Consider the following 13286-nt stretch of genomic DNA (forward strand, 5'->3'; position numbering starts at 1 on the left):
TTTACTGACTCTCAGCTTCAGATCTCTGCCAATGCTATATTAATCCGAACAACAGATTAAGTTTCTCCATAGGACTACCATGGTATCAGCTAAACTAATGTTACCACTGAAGTTTTTAAACCGAAACCTGAAAAATACACCAGTGTTGTAGCATAAAGAACTCCTACACAGGACAGGAGTATGAAATGAAAGTCAAAGAACAAAATGAAAATCAATGATTAAAAAAAGGTTAATCACTGCATGAGCAGTTTCCAAAATATATTTATTTCAGCTTTTATTGAAGGCAAAGAGTAAGAAATAACGAATTATCAGAAATTCTATAAAGACATGAAAAGTTACTGTCTTTAGAGTATCTGCCTCTTTATAGTATGTTCAATAGTGCAACTGCATAGATATGTAGTTAACATAAAGCTGCAGATCTGACACTAGTAAACACAAAACCACTTAATTTTGTAAACTAATTGTCCATTCAGCTGAAGAGTTAGCAAATTTACAGTCTCCTTCCATAATAAAAATAACTGAATCTTGTTAGTTTACACCCAGCCTTTTTCTGATTGAATGGGGATATTCAGTTCACAAATTATCACAAGTGACTTTAAACCTACATCACTTTCATAAAAATCAATACGAACTATTTAAAATTTGAATTTCTCTATTTAAATCACGTGGATGACATATCAATTAAGTTTAAAGTTCTTCAGCAAACTCCATATGTATTTTAAATAAAACAATTTAATAAAGTGCAAGAAAAGATTCATAAAATCATTCTGTCCAAACTGAGTTTGCCTACAGCAACATTGCCTATTCTTTTAGAGCTGCAGGAGGAAACAAAATTGTATTCATATACCAAGAGCGTATTTCTACTATACTGTATATAGCAATGTAGTCCACAAATGCCAACAACAAGGGACTGAAAAGAGGATCAATTCTTTTCCTTCTCAGAAACAATCTTGTAAGCATCTGAGTTCCCAAAGACATAAAAGAATAGTTACTTTTCTGAGATCTTTTGATATTGCTCTTCATGGTGGAGCTATCCACGAGTGATGGGAAAGATCTCTTTTGAAAGTAAATGGTGCACCTTCAAGTGTGTTCAGATACTTCTTTGCTGTTCCTTTCTATGTTTCTCAAGTTTTACTTGAAAAGGTTGCTTGATTTTTTTAAATTTGGCTTAGGTATCACAATGGGATACCTTATATCAGTCAGTGCTTGCAAACCTTATTCTTCCAGCATAGAATCTAGCTGTTTCTTTCTCTCCGTCAACACAGGAGGCTGAAGTAATCAAATAGGTCTAAAGAAGACAGAGGATGTTAAACCTGCACTTTCTCGGAATTTGTGATGGGTAAGTTCATACTTTCAACATGACCACACTGAGCCGTAAGGTATATAAATAGCTACTTTTCATCTAAACGCACAGCTATCACAGAAGCAGGGCTATCAGTTCACAATATTTTATATGTCAATATTGATACTATTGTTAGGGATTAATTTCTGCATATAGATTCATCATTCCCATCCACCCTCTGCTGTCACCTAGTAATATAAAGCAATTGTTGGCTCTTCCCCTCACCGTGTCTCCAGAAGAAACATGGTAACATCTGTTGTACTGTCTAGGAATATCTTTGCAGCAGTACAGTTCTCATAGTTTTATTAAGTGATAATTCAAGCTCACTGTATAAATGTTTTTTTATTAATGACTTGCTTGCATGTTAGAATGGAGGAAACAGAAGGGGAAAAACCTCTCAGAGGAAAATAAGGATGTTATTTCCAACATTTTAAAAGGCCAACAGCAGTTGTCCTAAATTGGGTAAAAAACAAAACAAAACAAAAAACACCTTGAATGAGTGCGTGAAGATACATTCCTGCCACAGACCACTGTAACCCACCAGGTCCAACCCCTTCTCCCATCTCCTCTCAATATTCATTTCCGAATTCCATTCAGATTAGCAGGAGTTACGCAAACATGCATTAATGTGTCCCTTAAGTATTTTATCACTCTGAAGGCAAGAAACAAAAAGTTTAATTATGACCCATACCCGAGAATCATTCATTCAGACCCTGCTTAATTAGATGTGAGACAGCTATCTTAGATCATGAAGTTTGACCACAGTGTGCTCTTACTGCTAGAGTATTAATGCAAATAAGATACAGATTACTGAAACCAATTTATCATTACCAATCTATAACCAGCTTGACACATGCACACATTCGAAAATATCACACAAAATAAATTGTGGCTTACATCTTCATGCACTGAGCAATCCACATACAGAAAATGAACCATATGCTTTAACACAGAGTACAAGACACAATAAAAGTAGAATACGAGAGGATTAAAAATGTAACAAAAAGTCCAAGCAATACGTTATTTCAAGGTACTTGGAGCAAAAATGGACTTGCATCTCCAAAGTTTGCTGTCTCATCAAAATAATCTCAGCTTTTTTTTTTCCACATCACTTTCAGGATATTTGAAATGTAACTAACAACATACTAGAATTAGCTACACTATACTTCAAAAGAATTGAGAAAATAGTTTCTCAGTAACAGTTAAATAATATGACTTGTAATTGCTACTTCAGTGTTTCATGGCACATCAGACTACACGCTTAATAGACTATTATAAAAAAAATAAAATCAGCTAGTATCATGACAGGCATCTGTAGTTGCATTATTTTTAATTATAGCTGAGACACGAAACTTTTTTCCAGATGCAGAAAAACAGTTTAAAGAACAAAGTTTTATTCCATGATTAAAATATAATAATGCATGGCTGTTCTTTCTATCGTAAAAATACAATAGCCATTGTAGTAAGGAGTATTTCTTATATGATTAAACAGATAGTTCAGCATTATGATATGTTTGACAAGTACCATTACTAGCACTATAGAAAAAGACATACAATATTGTTATTACCGCACTGCATGTGCCGATACCTCGTAGCAACATAACTCAGCAAAAAGGAAGCATAGACTCTTCATTTTCATCTCTGCAGGCAATTCCGTATGCTCTTAATTAGTGGTGCTTTCTGCAGATTACACTTCCTAGTATTCTTCCTACTCTCAAACTGACCTGTCAAAGCCCAATCTCCCCCCTGGTTTCTCAAGACTTTGGTAACCAAGACTGACCAACTATTTCTCTTTCCCTTTCACCTTTGCTTGTCACACAGCGAGACCAACATCAACAGGTATTTAGAAGCAATAGTAGTGAAGTCCACTTGTATTTAGCAGGTTGCTGCAGATACAAATTATCTTCTAAGAAACATAATATGTATACACGCATTCTCTTTAACATGCTGATTGGGGGGTGGCAGGTACAGTTATTAAAGAACTGAAAGCCTTAGATTTCCTTTGACCTCCATTACAGTCTAGGACTCTCTGCTCCTTGAAGGATAAGATTGTATTTGTCGAACCTATGGTAACATACCGCAAGTGGATTTTCTCTGTTCTTCTGTATTAGCTGTCATCCTTTAAAGGAAAACAGTTTCACTAAGGGAGATGTATATGTTGTTTTGAGCTTCCGAATTTTTTATTTTTTGTTTTTTAAGAAAAAAGAGAAATTGAATGATCTTAAGGAATTTTCTTTATGCTTACATTTCTCACACACTCTATAAAAATATCGTTGACACAGGGTGAAAAGGTCGCATGCCTCACAGAAATGGAGCCAAGTACTCCAGTAAGGTAAAAACCTGGAAAATATCTATAACTAATTCTATCTACTGGAAATTTTTTATTATTATTTTAGCAACAAAAAAAATCTCCAGGCCCTTTGCCAGCTTAGAGTTCCCTGAAGTGATCTTTCCCATAAGGAAGATAAGTTTTCACTTAGAGAACAACATCTTTAGCAGCAAGAGTTTAATACCCTGCAACAATATCAGGAATACACAATCCTGAATTTACAGCTCTTCAAATTACTTTTATAGCTATACTGTTCATTTTGAATCACATGCTTATCTAAAATTCCATATATTTTTGTAGCCATAATATCTGATTTAAAACAACTTCCAATAAGCCAAAGAACAGTACATACACACCCCCCAAAAAAAGACACAAAAATAAAAGCCACAGGGGGCCAGATTATTGGAGCTATAAATTACTGTAGCTCTTTAAATTATTTCACAGCAGCTAAGGATTGGGCCAAATATACACAATTCCAAACCAAAGTTGATTTTTTTTCCACATGCATCTGCTCTGTTAATAACACACGAGAATTTCTAACTAGTTTATCTCTAATTCTTTTATAGTTATTTTTATGCCTTTTCTTATCAGTGACTCAAGATGAGCAAAAAGTGTTGACTGATCAAATAATCTAGCTTTATTGACATACGATATTCCTCAATACTTCAGAAATGTCTGTAGAACAATGTCCTCCAATCATGAGATCGATGAATCGATGTAAAACCCCAGTAATTAAATTTATCAACTCAGTATCAATACATCTGGCACTTTATGAAAGCAATATGTGAAGTTTGTTCTCTTAAGGGATATATTGATTGAGGGCAAAGAGCCAAATATTTCTATCATTAGATCTGGGAATGCTAGATCAAAACTCATTCTGTTATAAACAACATACAAATATCTCATGCTTATTCTGTACCATTAAACCCACTCCTAATAAGCAGATAAGACCATTAATTAATGATTAAGACTACAGGAAGATCAGTCATTAGACTCAATGCTTCTTCTACGCATTCACTGAACAAATGTATTGACAGGAACCTTACCGAATCATTTTCCTCTAGGAATTATATTTAAAAGAGGATGAGACCATCTAAACAAAAGCAGATTTTAAACCTTGTTCATGGAGCATAAAATAGGCTTAATTAATTAAATAAATTTCTAAACCAAAACTTTACAGTCTAAAAGAGATTATCTCATCTCTCTCATCATAATTGAAAGGTGAACACTAAAGCCTAAAGATGACACATCTGGTAAGAGCCATATTAAAAACCAAAACAGGGAAACAAAACCACCATCCAAGCATTTTAGCATTTTACAATTTTAATTTTAAAGGGCTAGTATACAAACTATTCTGAAATATATTAGCTGTTATCCCTTATTATATGTGTAAGCAAGTAGGGTAGAAAAGTTGATGAAGTGCTACTTTATCAATTATAAGAAAAGAAAAAAAAAAAAGGCAGTAGGTGTTTTATATCAAGAAGTAAACAAATTTTTTAAAAAAAAAAGAAGAAATTTTGTACTGCTTAAACCATAAAAAAGAGAAGTCTTAAAGAACAGCTAATGACATAAGACTGCCATTTTTCCACACGAACTGTATGATAAAGATATCAGTAACAACACAATCTTCATATTTCTAACATACTGCTAGAATAAGAGAAGCAAACATCCCTGTGCTTTCACAGATGTTGCAGTAAGTAAAATCAATTTGATCGAGTACTGAAGGTATTTTATTATGAAGGGGGGAAACAACGACAAAAACCCCAGACCCAGCAGATTCATGTAGGAGTCACATCCTGCTAAAAACCACAAACAATGAATCTTTATTTCCACACTATGATGCCTTCATTTCAAACATGGTTAATTAGCAAGTATAACACTCACCAAAACTCCCACCACGCTGCTGTTTGCTGCCTATTTGCAAATGGGTGTCTAGCAAGTAACCGTAAGCAGTATTAGTCTCATTTATGAAACTGAAGAAAAGAAGTCAACGCATCCTGCTTTAAGGAAGATTGCACTTATATCTTAGCCAAAAAAAAACCAAAAGAAAGCAAAACAAAAACCCAACAACAAACACCAAAACCCTATTTCCTCAGACAGATTCCTTGATCATTCAAATACAAACTTCATGAAAAATAAAAAACTTTTTTGAAAAGTTGCTGAACAATTCAAATGAAAATAAGTAAAGAGAAAAAATAAGCAGAGATAAAAGGAAAAAAACAAACAAACAAACAAAAAAAAACAAACAAAAAACAACAGTTTAGACTTTGCTTTGGTTCCTTTTATTTTTATTTGAAACCTCAACTTTATATTCAATTTAAAATGTACTGCTTCTGTTGAGAATTAAAATGTGGTTCGTATGTCAAATATGGAAAAAAAAAAAGAGGATGAGAAGGGGAAGACACACTTAACAGGACTCTCAACATGTTTTAAGCTGTGCAAACAGATATCTTCAAATGTGCCTTACTTGCAATAAACATTACTTTGGCAGTAAAAGAAACTTTGCTTCACAGGGAGTAGAGGTGGAAACTGAGATAACAAATACAGAAGAAGAAACAAGACTGAGAGGGAGGAAAAAAAAAGCCTTCTCAAGCTGAACTCTATAAATACCACCACAAAAGCAATGGGAAAAGGTTCAATTTGGAAGTAACAGATGTATTCCTAAGCAAAAAAAAATATCCCCAATGAAATAATGTATGAGCATGCAGAGAGGATCTTTAAAAGTATGGAAAGAGATGCACGTGTGGCAAAGCTAAAGTTTCAATGTGAAAATAAAAATTAGGCAGAAGATCCGATACCTCCTTGGTATACCAGCTCTGTATCACAGATACTTGATGATTTTGTCACACTCAGAACAGAGTCATTTTTAAGTGCAAACCGGTCCTAGTCTCTCCAGCTTTTTCAATTTTATAAATTTGGGATCAAAAACATCAAAGCAGCTTCTACTTCGGACCTAACTTTTAGAGGATCAATGTGACAAGCCACTGCTTGATAGATGTTTCTCTTGATAAACGACTTGTTCAAAAGAGACATTGTAGCTTTCATTTCCTGACCACAACACACTTTTAATTTGCAACAGCAGAGCTGCTGGAGTGTGACTAGTTCCCACTTTCCAGCCTTTCAGGATTGTGGCACTGTCAGGCCACATACACGGGTAAAACAAAAACTCAGAAAGAGGTGCATCCGCAGCAAGAATTGTAGCAAAACTTTTCCTCCAACAGGAACCTGATTATGTTTGATTTCTCCTAACAGTGGGCTTTAAACCCCCCTCCCAAACACCTCCAATCCCTAACATTTTAGTGAAGGGGGGAAGAGAGGAAAACTCATTTTTGGAAATATATACTTAAGTGTTATAGAACATATATAGCTGCCTAATAGTATCATGCTTGTTATACATATATATATTATTGATACTATAATTATTATTATTATGTGGGAATGGCATTTAACAGTCCAAACCATCCACACCATCCAATTTCAGCTCTCAGCATACTGTCCGATTCCCGATTTAAAATTTATAAATGTAATATCCTCCTCATCACAAGCAGCAGTCCAATCTGCTCTGAATATATATTACAGCTTTAACATCACAGAGGGAAATCTCCCATCTGGCAATCACATTCGCTCCAACAGCTCTAGGAAGAAAAAAAAAAAAATGTTCCGCTCTCGCTCGCTTACTCTCCTCCTTAAGACATTTCTCAGGGCAAATTATGTGCATCTAAAATAAACAGTTGCCTTATTGATCGCTTCAAAGTCAACAAGTTCTAAACGCAAAATGCAATCAGATCGTTCCCATCACACAGCACCCGGGATATGTTTAGCAATATAGTCACCTACAGCACCAAAATAGGAGTGTACATTGTGCAACTGCTCTCTCAATTTCTTTCTTGCATTCAGATATGTTATTACGAGACATCATCAGCCACACACACCAGACCTCCCCCTTATCCCAAACAAACACACGCACACATACACGCTCACTCTCTCTCCTAGGGTCTCTCTCCATCCTTATTTGTTGCTACCACATGCAATTAAAAGTGAACGTACCCCCTTTTTGGTTGCACAAACCAGTATAATAGTTGCTTCTGTTGTTAGTTCCTCAGTCTTAATTGCATACCTAGAGGTGTATCTACTGCACCACAAGGAGATCTACTGAAATTCCCCATGCTCCATTTTATCCGACTTTTTTGGAGGAGGGGGCAGCATGGGGGGCTGGAGAGTGACCGTTAAAATGAAGCCAGTTTCAGCACCTGATTATTTCATTCTGTTGCACACTGAGAACAGAGCAGTGGGAACCAGACACTTGTAAACTGAGCACAAAATACCACTTATTAAACAGTATTAAACATTCGGCCACAACAGTAATTTTGTTTGTTTACATGCAAAACATTCCCCCACCCCACGTCAGTTAAAACCTCTAGCAGATGATTATGCTGAAAGTAAGAGAGGGGAAAAGCAGCTGGAGTTCAAATGAATACTCAAAAATTATTAGTTTGTAAATAAAAAGATGCATTTTAGGCACATATGTACGAGTAGGTACATGTATAGCTGTATACATTCATTGCTACGCATTTTCGCTTTCTCCAGTCTCCGAGTTTTACTAATTTACATACCATTGGAGTTCAGTGGTGTATGTAGTGCACTGCTAGTAACATGCAACTTTAGGTTTTACAACTAAGATCAATACAATGGACAAAACTAATGCTATAATCAAAGCAGAAATAATAAACAAATGATAGCAAGAGAAAAAAATGCTTATACATACACAAGTGAAAAGACACTATTAAGCATTAGGTATTTATCACAAAATATTTGCATGCAGAGTCCTTGGTGCGTTATCATGCTATTTAAATTCGTCTTTGCTATTTAGATGCAAAGGAAGTAGATCCCAAAACGGACATACCATAAACACTGGTGCTACTGATCATTTCTTGCTGGCAGCACAAAAAGCTGAATTGGATTTTTCACAAGCAGGAATTCCAAAGGTTGCTTTTCATTAAAGCCACTTTTCCTCTCAGCTATCAAATGTCACTGCCTTGAAACGTGGGCCCTTTCGTCAGGTATTCATTTAACCTACATGCATATAATTAAGTGGGAAAGCAACATCAACAAAAAGGGGATCTCAGATCACAAGAGAAGAAAGAAAGGGGAAAAAAAAGCACATGACCAGGAATGCAAGTCCATGTCAATTTCACTCACTCCCATTGAAACTAACAAGAGCTCCAGGGAGGATAGTAATAGGATCAGTGGATTGTATATACCATTAAATTATACATCTTTCTCTCCCTTCCGAGCCAACAATACGCCCACCACGCTGTACCCCCTCCAAGATGATGTGCTTACATTTTACTGCAACAGCTCCTCTGACATATTCATGCCCCCACCCGCCAAGATACAGCAATTTAAACCTAACTTTTGTTTTGCGAGATTCTTATTTGCACTTATTTGCTCAGAAGTTAGTTGCCTCAAAGTCCAGCCCCGCATTACCTGCGGTTTATTATTTTCAATGCAACTTAAAAATAAATCCAATTAGGAGGAGGAGGAGGTGGGGAGGGAGCTTGCAATCGCGAACTCTTAATCTGCCTACTATTGTTGGCAATGACCAAGGAGGAAAAACCATGCACTGCGATTGTATATCTGTACTTTCCAGACTACGATTAGGAAAGCAGACCGGAGTGTTTAGTATCAGAAAACGACCACGAATTAGGCAAAATATTTAGGGCACGAGCGGACGATTAAAAAATATATATATACGCGGCTGTCTCGGAGAGCTTTAAGATTAAGTAAAATTTAAAACGGTGGTAGAAAGACCAGGGAAAAAAATCCTCTTACCTGGAGATTTGGTAGAAGAACCCGATAGGTTAGAGTAGCATCGATCCGATGTGTTTGCTGATAAATGGGGGCTCGGGTTAAGTGAAGGTGCCTATGATTTGAAATCATTCCAAGTTTTTGAAGGGAAGACTGACTGCAGCCTCTGCCATGTTGGAATTTCAAACCCAAAACAGCTGCTTTGCAAGGAGCCAGCATGCCAGCAGCTGGACGCCTGCGCAGAGCGCCGCCGAGCCAAATTCAAATCACTTTCACGCGAAGAGCCAAAGATCAGTTTTCAAAGGGGGAGCGGCGCGGGGGGCGGGGGCGCTCCGCGGCCTTGCGCGCCGGGGCCGCCGCTTCCCGCGGGGGGCGGCAGGGCTCCCGCGCCGCGGCCCCGCTCCCCGGGCTGGCGGGACAGGGTCAGCGGGCTCCCTCCGCGGCGGCGGGGCTCCCCCGGGCGCGGTGGCACTCCGCGGCTTGGGTTGAGGGTGGCAGAGCAGGGGCCTAGCGGCGGCCCGCGGCCGCGGGGAAGGCGGGCAGGGCGCCAGAGGACCCCCGGCCGCCCCGCGCCTCGCTGCCTGCGGCCGGGGCGCGTCCCAGCTCCGCCAGCGGCGGCCTGCGCGGCTGCCCTCACCGGCCGGCTGCTGCGCCGCGTCCCCGGGCGGCCGGTGTCGGGGCTGCCTAGCCGCCACCGCCTCCCGCCTGCGGAAAATGGCCGGGGGGGAAGTGCCCCGCGGGCTGGTCCCGGCCCGGGCGGCCGCCAGCGCCGCTCAGCCGTGCCCGGTCCCCGCGCTGCTCCCAGGGAGCCCCAGCAGCTGCCCGCCGGAGCCCGGCTGCTAGCAGCCGCGCCGAGGCATCCCTGGTAGCCGGCAATGGCTGAGGGGCCCCGGCAGCCACACCTCCCTCTGCCCGCACTTCCTCAGCCCCGCTCGGCGGGGGATGGCAGGGAGCCAGCTACCCCGGCCCACAGCTGCTGGGGACTCCCCTTGCATAAGAGGGATTCCCCGGGGGGCTGTTAGACGGGCTTTACAGCCTCTTTATGCTGGCAGGGAAGGCATAAAGTGGCCACACAGCACAAACTGGGCCCTCCTTCTCACACACCGGTTTACACTGTCTCTCACAAACGGGTCCTCCGTCTCTCTGCAGCGTGGCTGACCCGTAGTGCCGGTGTTCACGGGCACCCTGCTCCCTCCAGAGCAACCCTGCGCCCGCAGCTGTAACAAGGGAAGTGAGGGCTCTCCATGACAGATCTATATTCTTGGTTTTACACCTGATGGGACTATCAGAACGTTTTTACCTTCTCGTGTACTAGAGAAGAAGCCATGCTGTTCAGATGCTGTTCCTGGGCTCTGGTTTAGGATCCTCCTGGAGTGCTTTCGTTTCCTCTCTTCCTGGTCCTGCTGAGGACTTAAGAATGGCTTCAGAGGGTTGTTTGTCTGTCCTGGATGTGGAAGAGGCAGATTACATTTTCTTAGTAAAAAAAGATTATGTACTGGGAGTAGGGGCTTTGGAGGAGGCACAGGACACCAGTGCCAGAAGATTTGCATCTGGAGGAATGGGAACGGGCTGGTTTCCTGGCTGTTTTCCTTTTCACTAATGTAGTGTGCCTAAATAGAACTCAGAACCAGTTGCCACCAGAAGCTGCTGTGATCTGTCAGGCAGTCCCTTTCCTACCGGATAGTGGAAGAAAGGACTGGAAGGCCTGTCTGATTGATGTGGTCCATGAAGTGATTCAGTCAACCTAAAATGATTTTCACCAGCTGAAGATTCTTTGGGGAAGCCTGAGGCCCCCAGATGAAAAAGCTGTGCCTAAAGACTGGAAATAAAAGGACGGAGCAAAACAGCTGGACAAGATTCTGCTTATTAAGGATATGGAAGGTATTCCTAGATTGCTTAGGCAACTAGGGATAACACTAGCACTGCTACATGAGGAGAGCCCTGCTAGTGAAATAACAAGCAGTCCTGAAGCAAGGAGCTAGTTCTAGAGCAGATACAGCTTATACTAGCAAAACTGTTCTGCTTCCCATTGTATCCCAACTAAAAAAAAAAAAAAAAAAAAAAGTGAAAACACGGTTTAACTGAATATTGGGATATAGACAGCTATTTTTAGAACTTACAACATAGCTATAGCAACAGAACTCTATAGAAATCACTTTTAGACAGCCACCCAGGGCAGCCAGCAGACAAGAAACCCCACCACAACACCTGCTTTAGCCCAGTGTGCAGCGTGCTCTTCTGACACCATTTCCCTGCCCTCAGCATTGGGTGGCTGGGAGCCGAGGGCCCGTAGCCTGGATCAGCCCATTACTTGTGCAGGTAAGCCACTCATCGTGCTCTACAAGAGCTTGCGGGTATTAATTGCAGCTTTGGCATTAGCGCAAGCAGACAACAGTTCCAAATGCAGGTAACAACACATCAGTAGCCTCTGGTATTCACAAATTTGACCAAGCTGTACGTATTACACTTAGTACTCTCTGATGCTGAAATCTGCAACACAGCATATTACCTCCACCAGTGCTGCCAGCAACAAGCACTGAAAATAAGAAGTCATGGTCCCAGGTCATGAAGTCAGTCTAAAAGTCATATCATTAAACATAAAAATGATTCTTTCTGTCTTTGCTATTTTATACATATGGATTCCTTTTCCCATTTTTTTTTTTTCCAAAACTGTGGCATTATGTACCATTTCTCTCAAGTGAAAGATTAGTTTCTTGCACAATTACAGAGCTCCGTGACTTGTAGCTGTAGGAAAACAATGGCAACTGTCATAAGGCACTGTTAGATGAGCACGAGCACTTTTGAAATTTTTTGACCAATGAAGAATACATTTGTCAATCCTAGTGTTGCATTAACCTCAATATTTTCATTTTATATACCTATGTCTTTCTTCTATTCAGGCTTCTCATGCCACGTCAAAATAGCCTGAGTTGAAACAGTAGCCATGCAGTATATGTTTCTATGGGGTGGCATTCGTCTCTGTGCAGAAGGTCAGCATAAGACTTACGTACCATATTAAGTCCTTATTTCAAGGTCTGAATTAGGCTGAAGTGAAGGCCTTGTTCAGCTCATCTGTACATTGATGAATTCCACTCTTTCTTTAAAATGCCATCACACAGTACTGATCCTTTTGAATGGGAAATTCTCATGGACTTTCAAACTAGAATTGTTACTTAGAGCCTATTTCTACATCTAGATGAAATGTTCACAATGAAATTCAAAACCACATGAAACTTGCCTGGTTTCAGGTTTTGTTACAAACTCCACACTCAGAACGAGCTCCCTGAAAGGTTCACAGACCTTTTCAGAAAATCTAGATTAATAACATTTAAACCATTTGAATTGTGAAAACAAAACTAAAGAAACAAAAATCCTAGAAAATAAACAAGATTCTCTAACTGTGCTACTGCATCACTTCTCCCAGGGATGCTGATGTGATGCATGCAGACTTTGCAGTTACTACTTAGTTACTATCTAGTGAAGATATAATAGGAGCTATAATAGAAACAATGGTGTTCTGTGAAATAGTCTTTAGTGCCTTTACATTAATTACATGGATTTCTTTTGAAAATGAGAGCAAGTTTTCAAAGTGGCAGACAATGTTGGCATTCTTCTAATACTGACAGTATGGCAGCACCTGTGCTCCCCTCGTGTGCCAGCAGGACAGACCTCCAGGGCAGGACCTCCTGCCTGCCCTTCTCCCTCTGTGCTGGGGAATCCCTTCAGTATCCCACCCTCACATGGGACAACCACAGCTATAATTGCCTGCTAGGATGCACTGCAATAAACAGCCTACAAGTGCTCTTT

General features: G+C 40.0%; 1 protein-coding gene across 4 annotated transcripts in view; it reads right to left on the reverse strand.

The window, feature by feature from the left end:
• FIGN (fidgetin, microtubule severing factor) overlaps positions 1–9817 on the reverse strand; it is a 96230-nt gene extending 86413 nt beyond the window's left edge. The window contains exons 1-2 of one of the 4 annotated variants that reach the window (XM_021291106.2): positions 9504–9731; positions 8575–8744 (exon numbers count right to left, since the gene is read on the reverse strand). In XM_021291106.2, coding sequence (XP_021146781.1) covers positions 8575–8599 — 25 coding nt within the window. In that variant the 5' untranslated portion in view covers positions 8600–8744; positions 9504–9731. Of the gene's footprint in view, positions 1–8574; positions 8745–9503 lie in introns of all 4 variants that reach the window. The other 3 variants (XM_021291097.2, XM_021291086.2, XM_065068683.1) reach the window with 3 other exon arrangements.
• Between the last annotated feature and the right edge of the window lie 3469 nt (positions 9818–13286).

The sequence above is a fragment of the Columba livia genome, chromosome 7, assembly GCF_036013475.1.
Source record: "Columba livia isolate bColLiv1 breed racing homer chromosome 7, bColLiv1.pat.W.v2, whole genome shotgun sequence".
Taxonomy (NCBI): Eukaryota; Metazoa; Chordata; class Aves; order Columbiformes; family Columbidae; genus Columba; species Columba livia.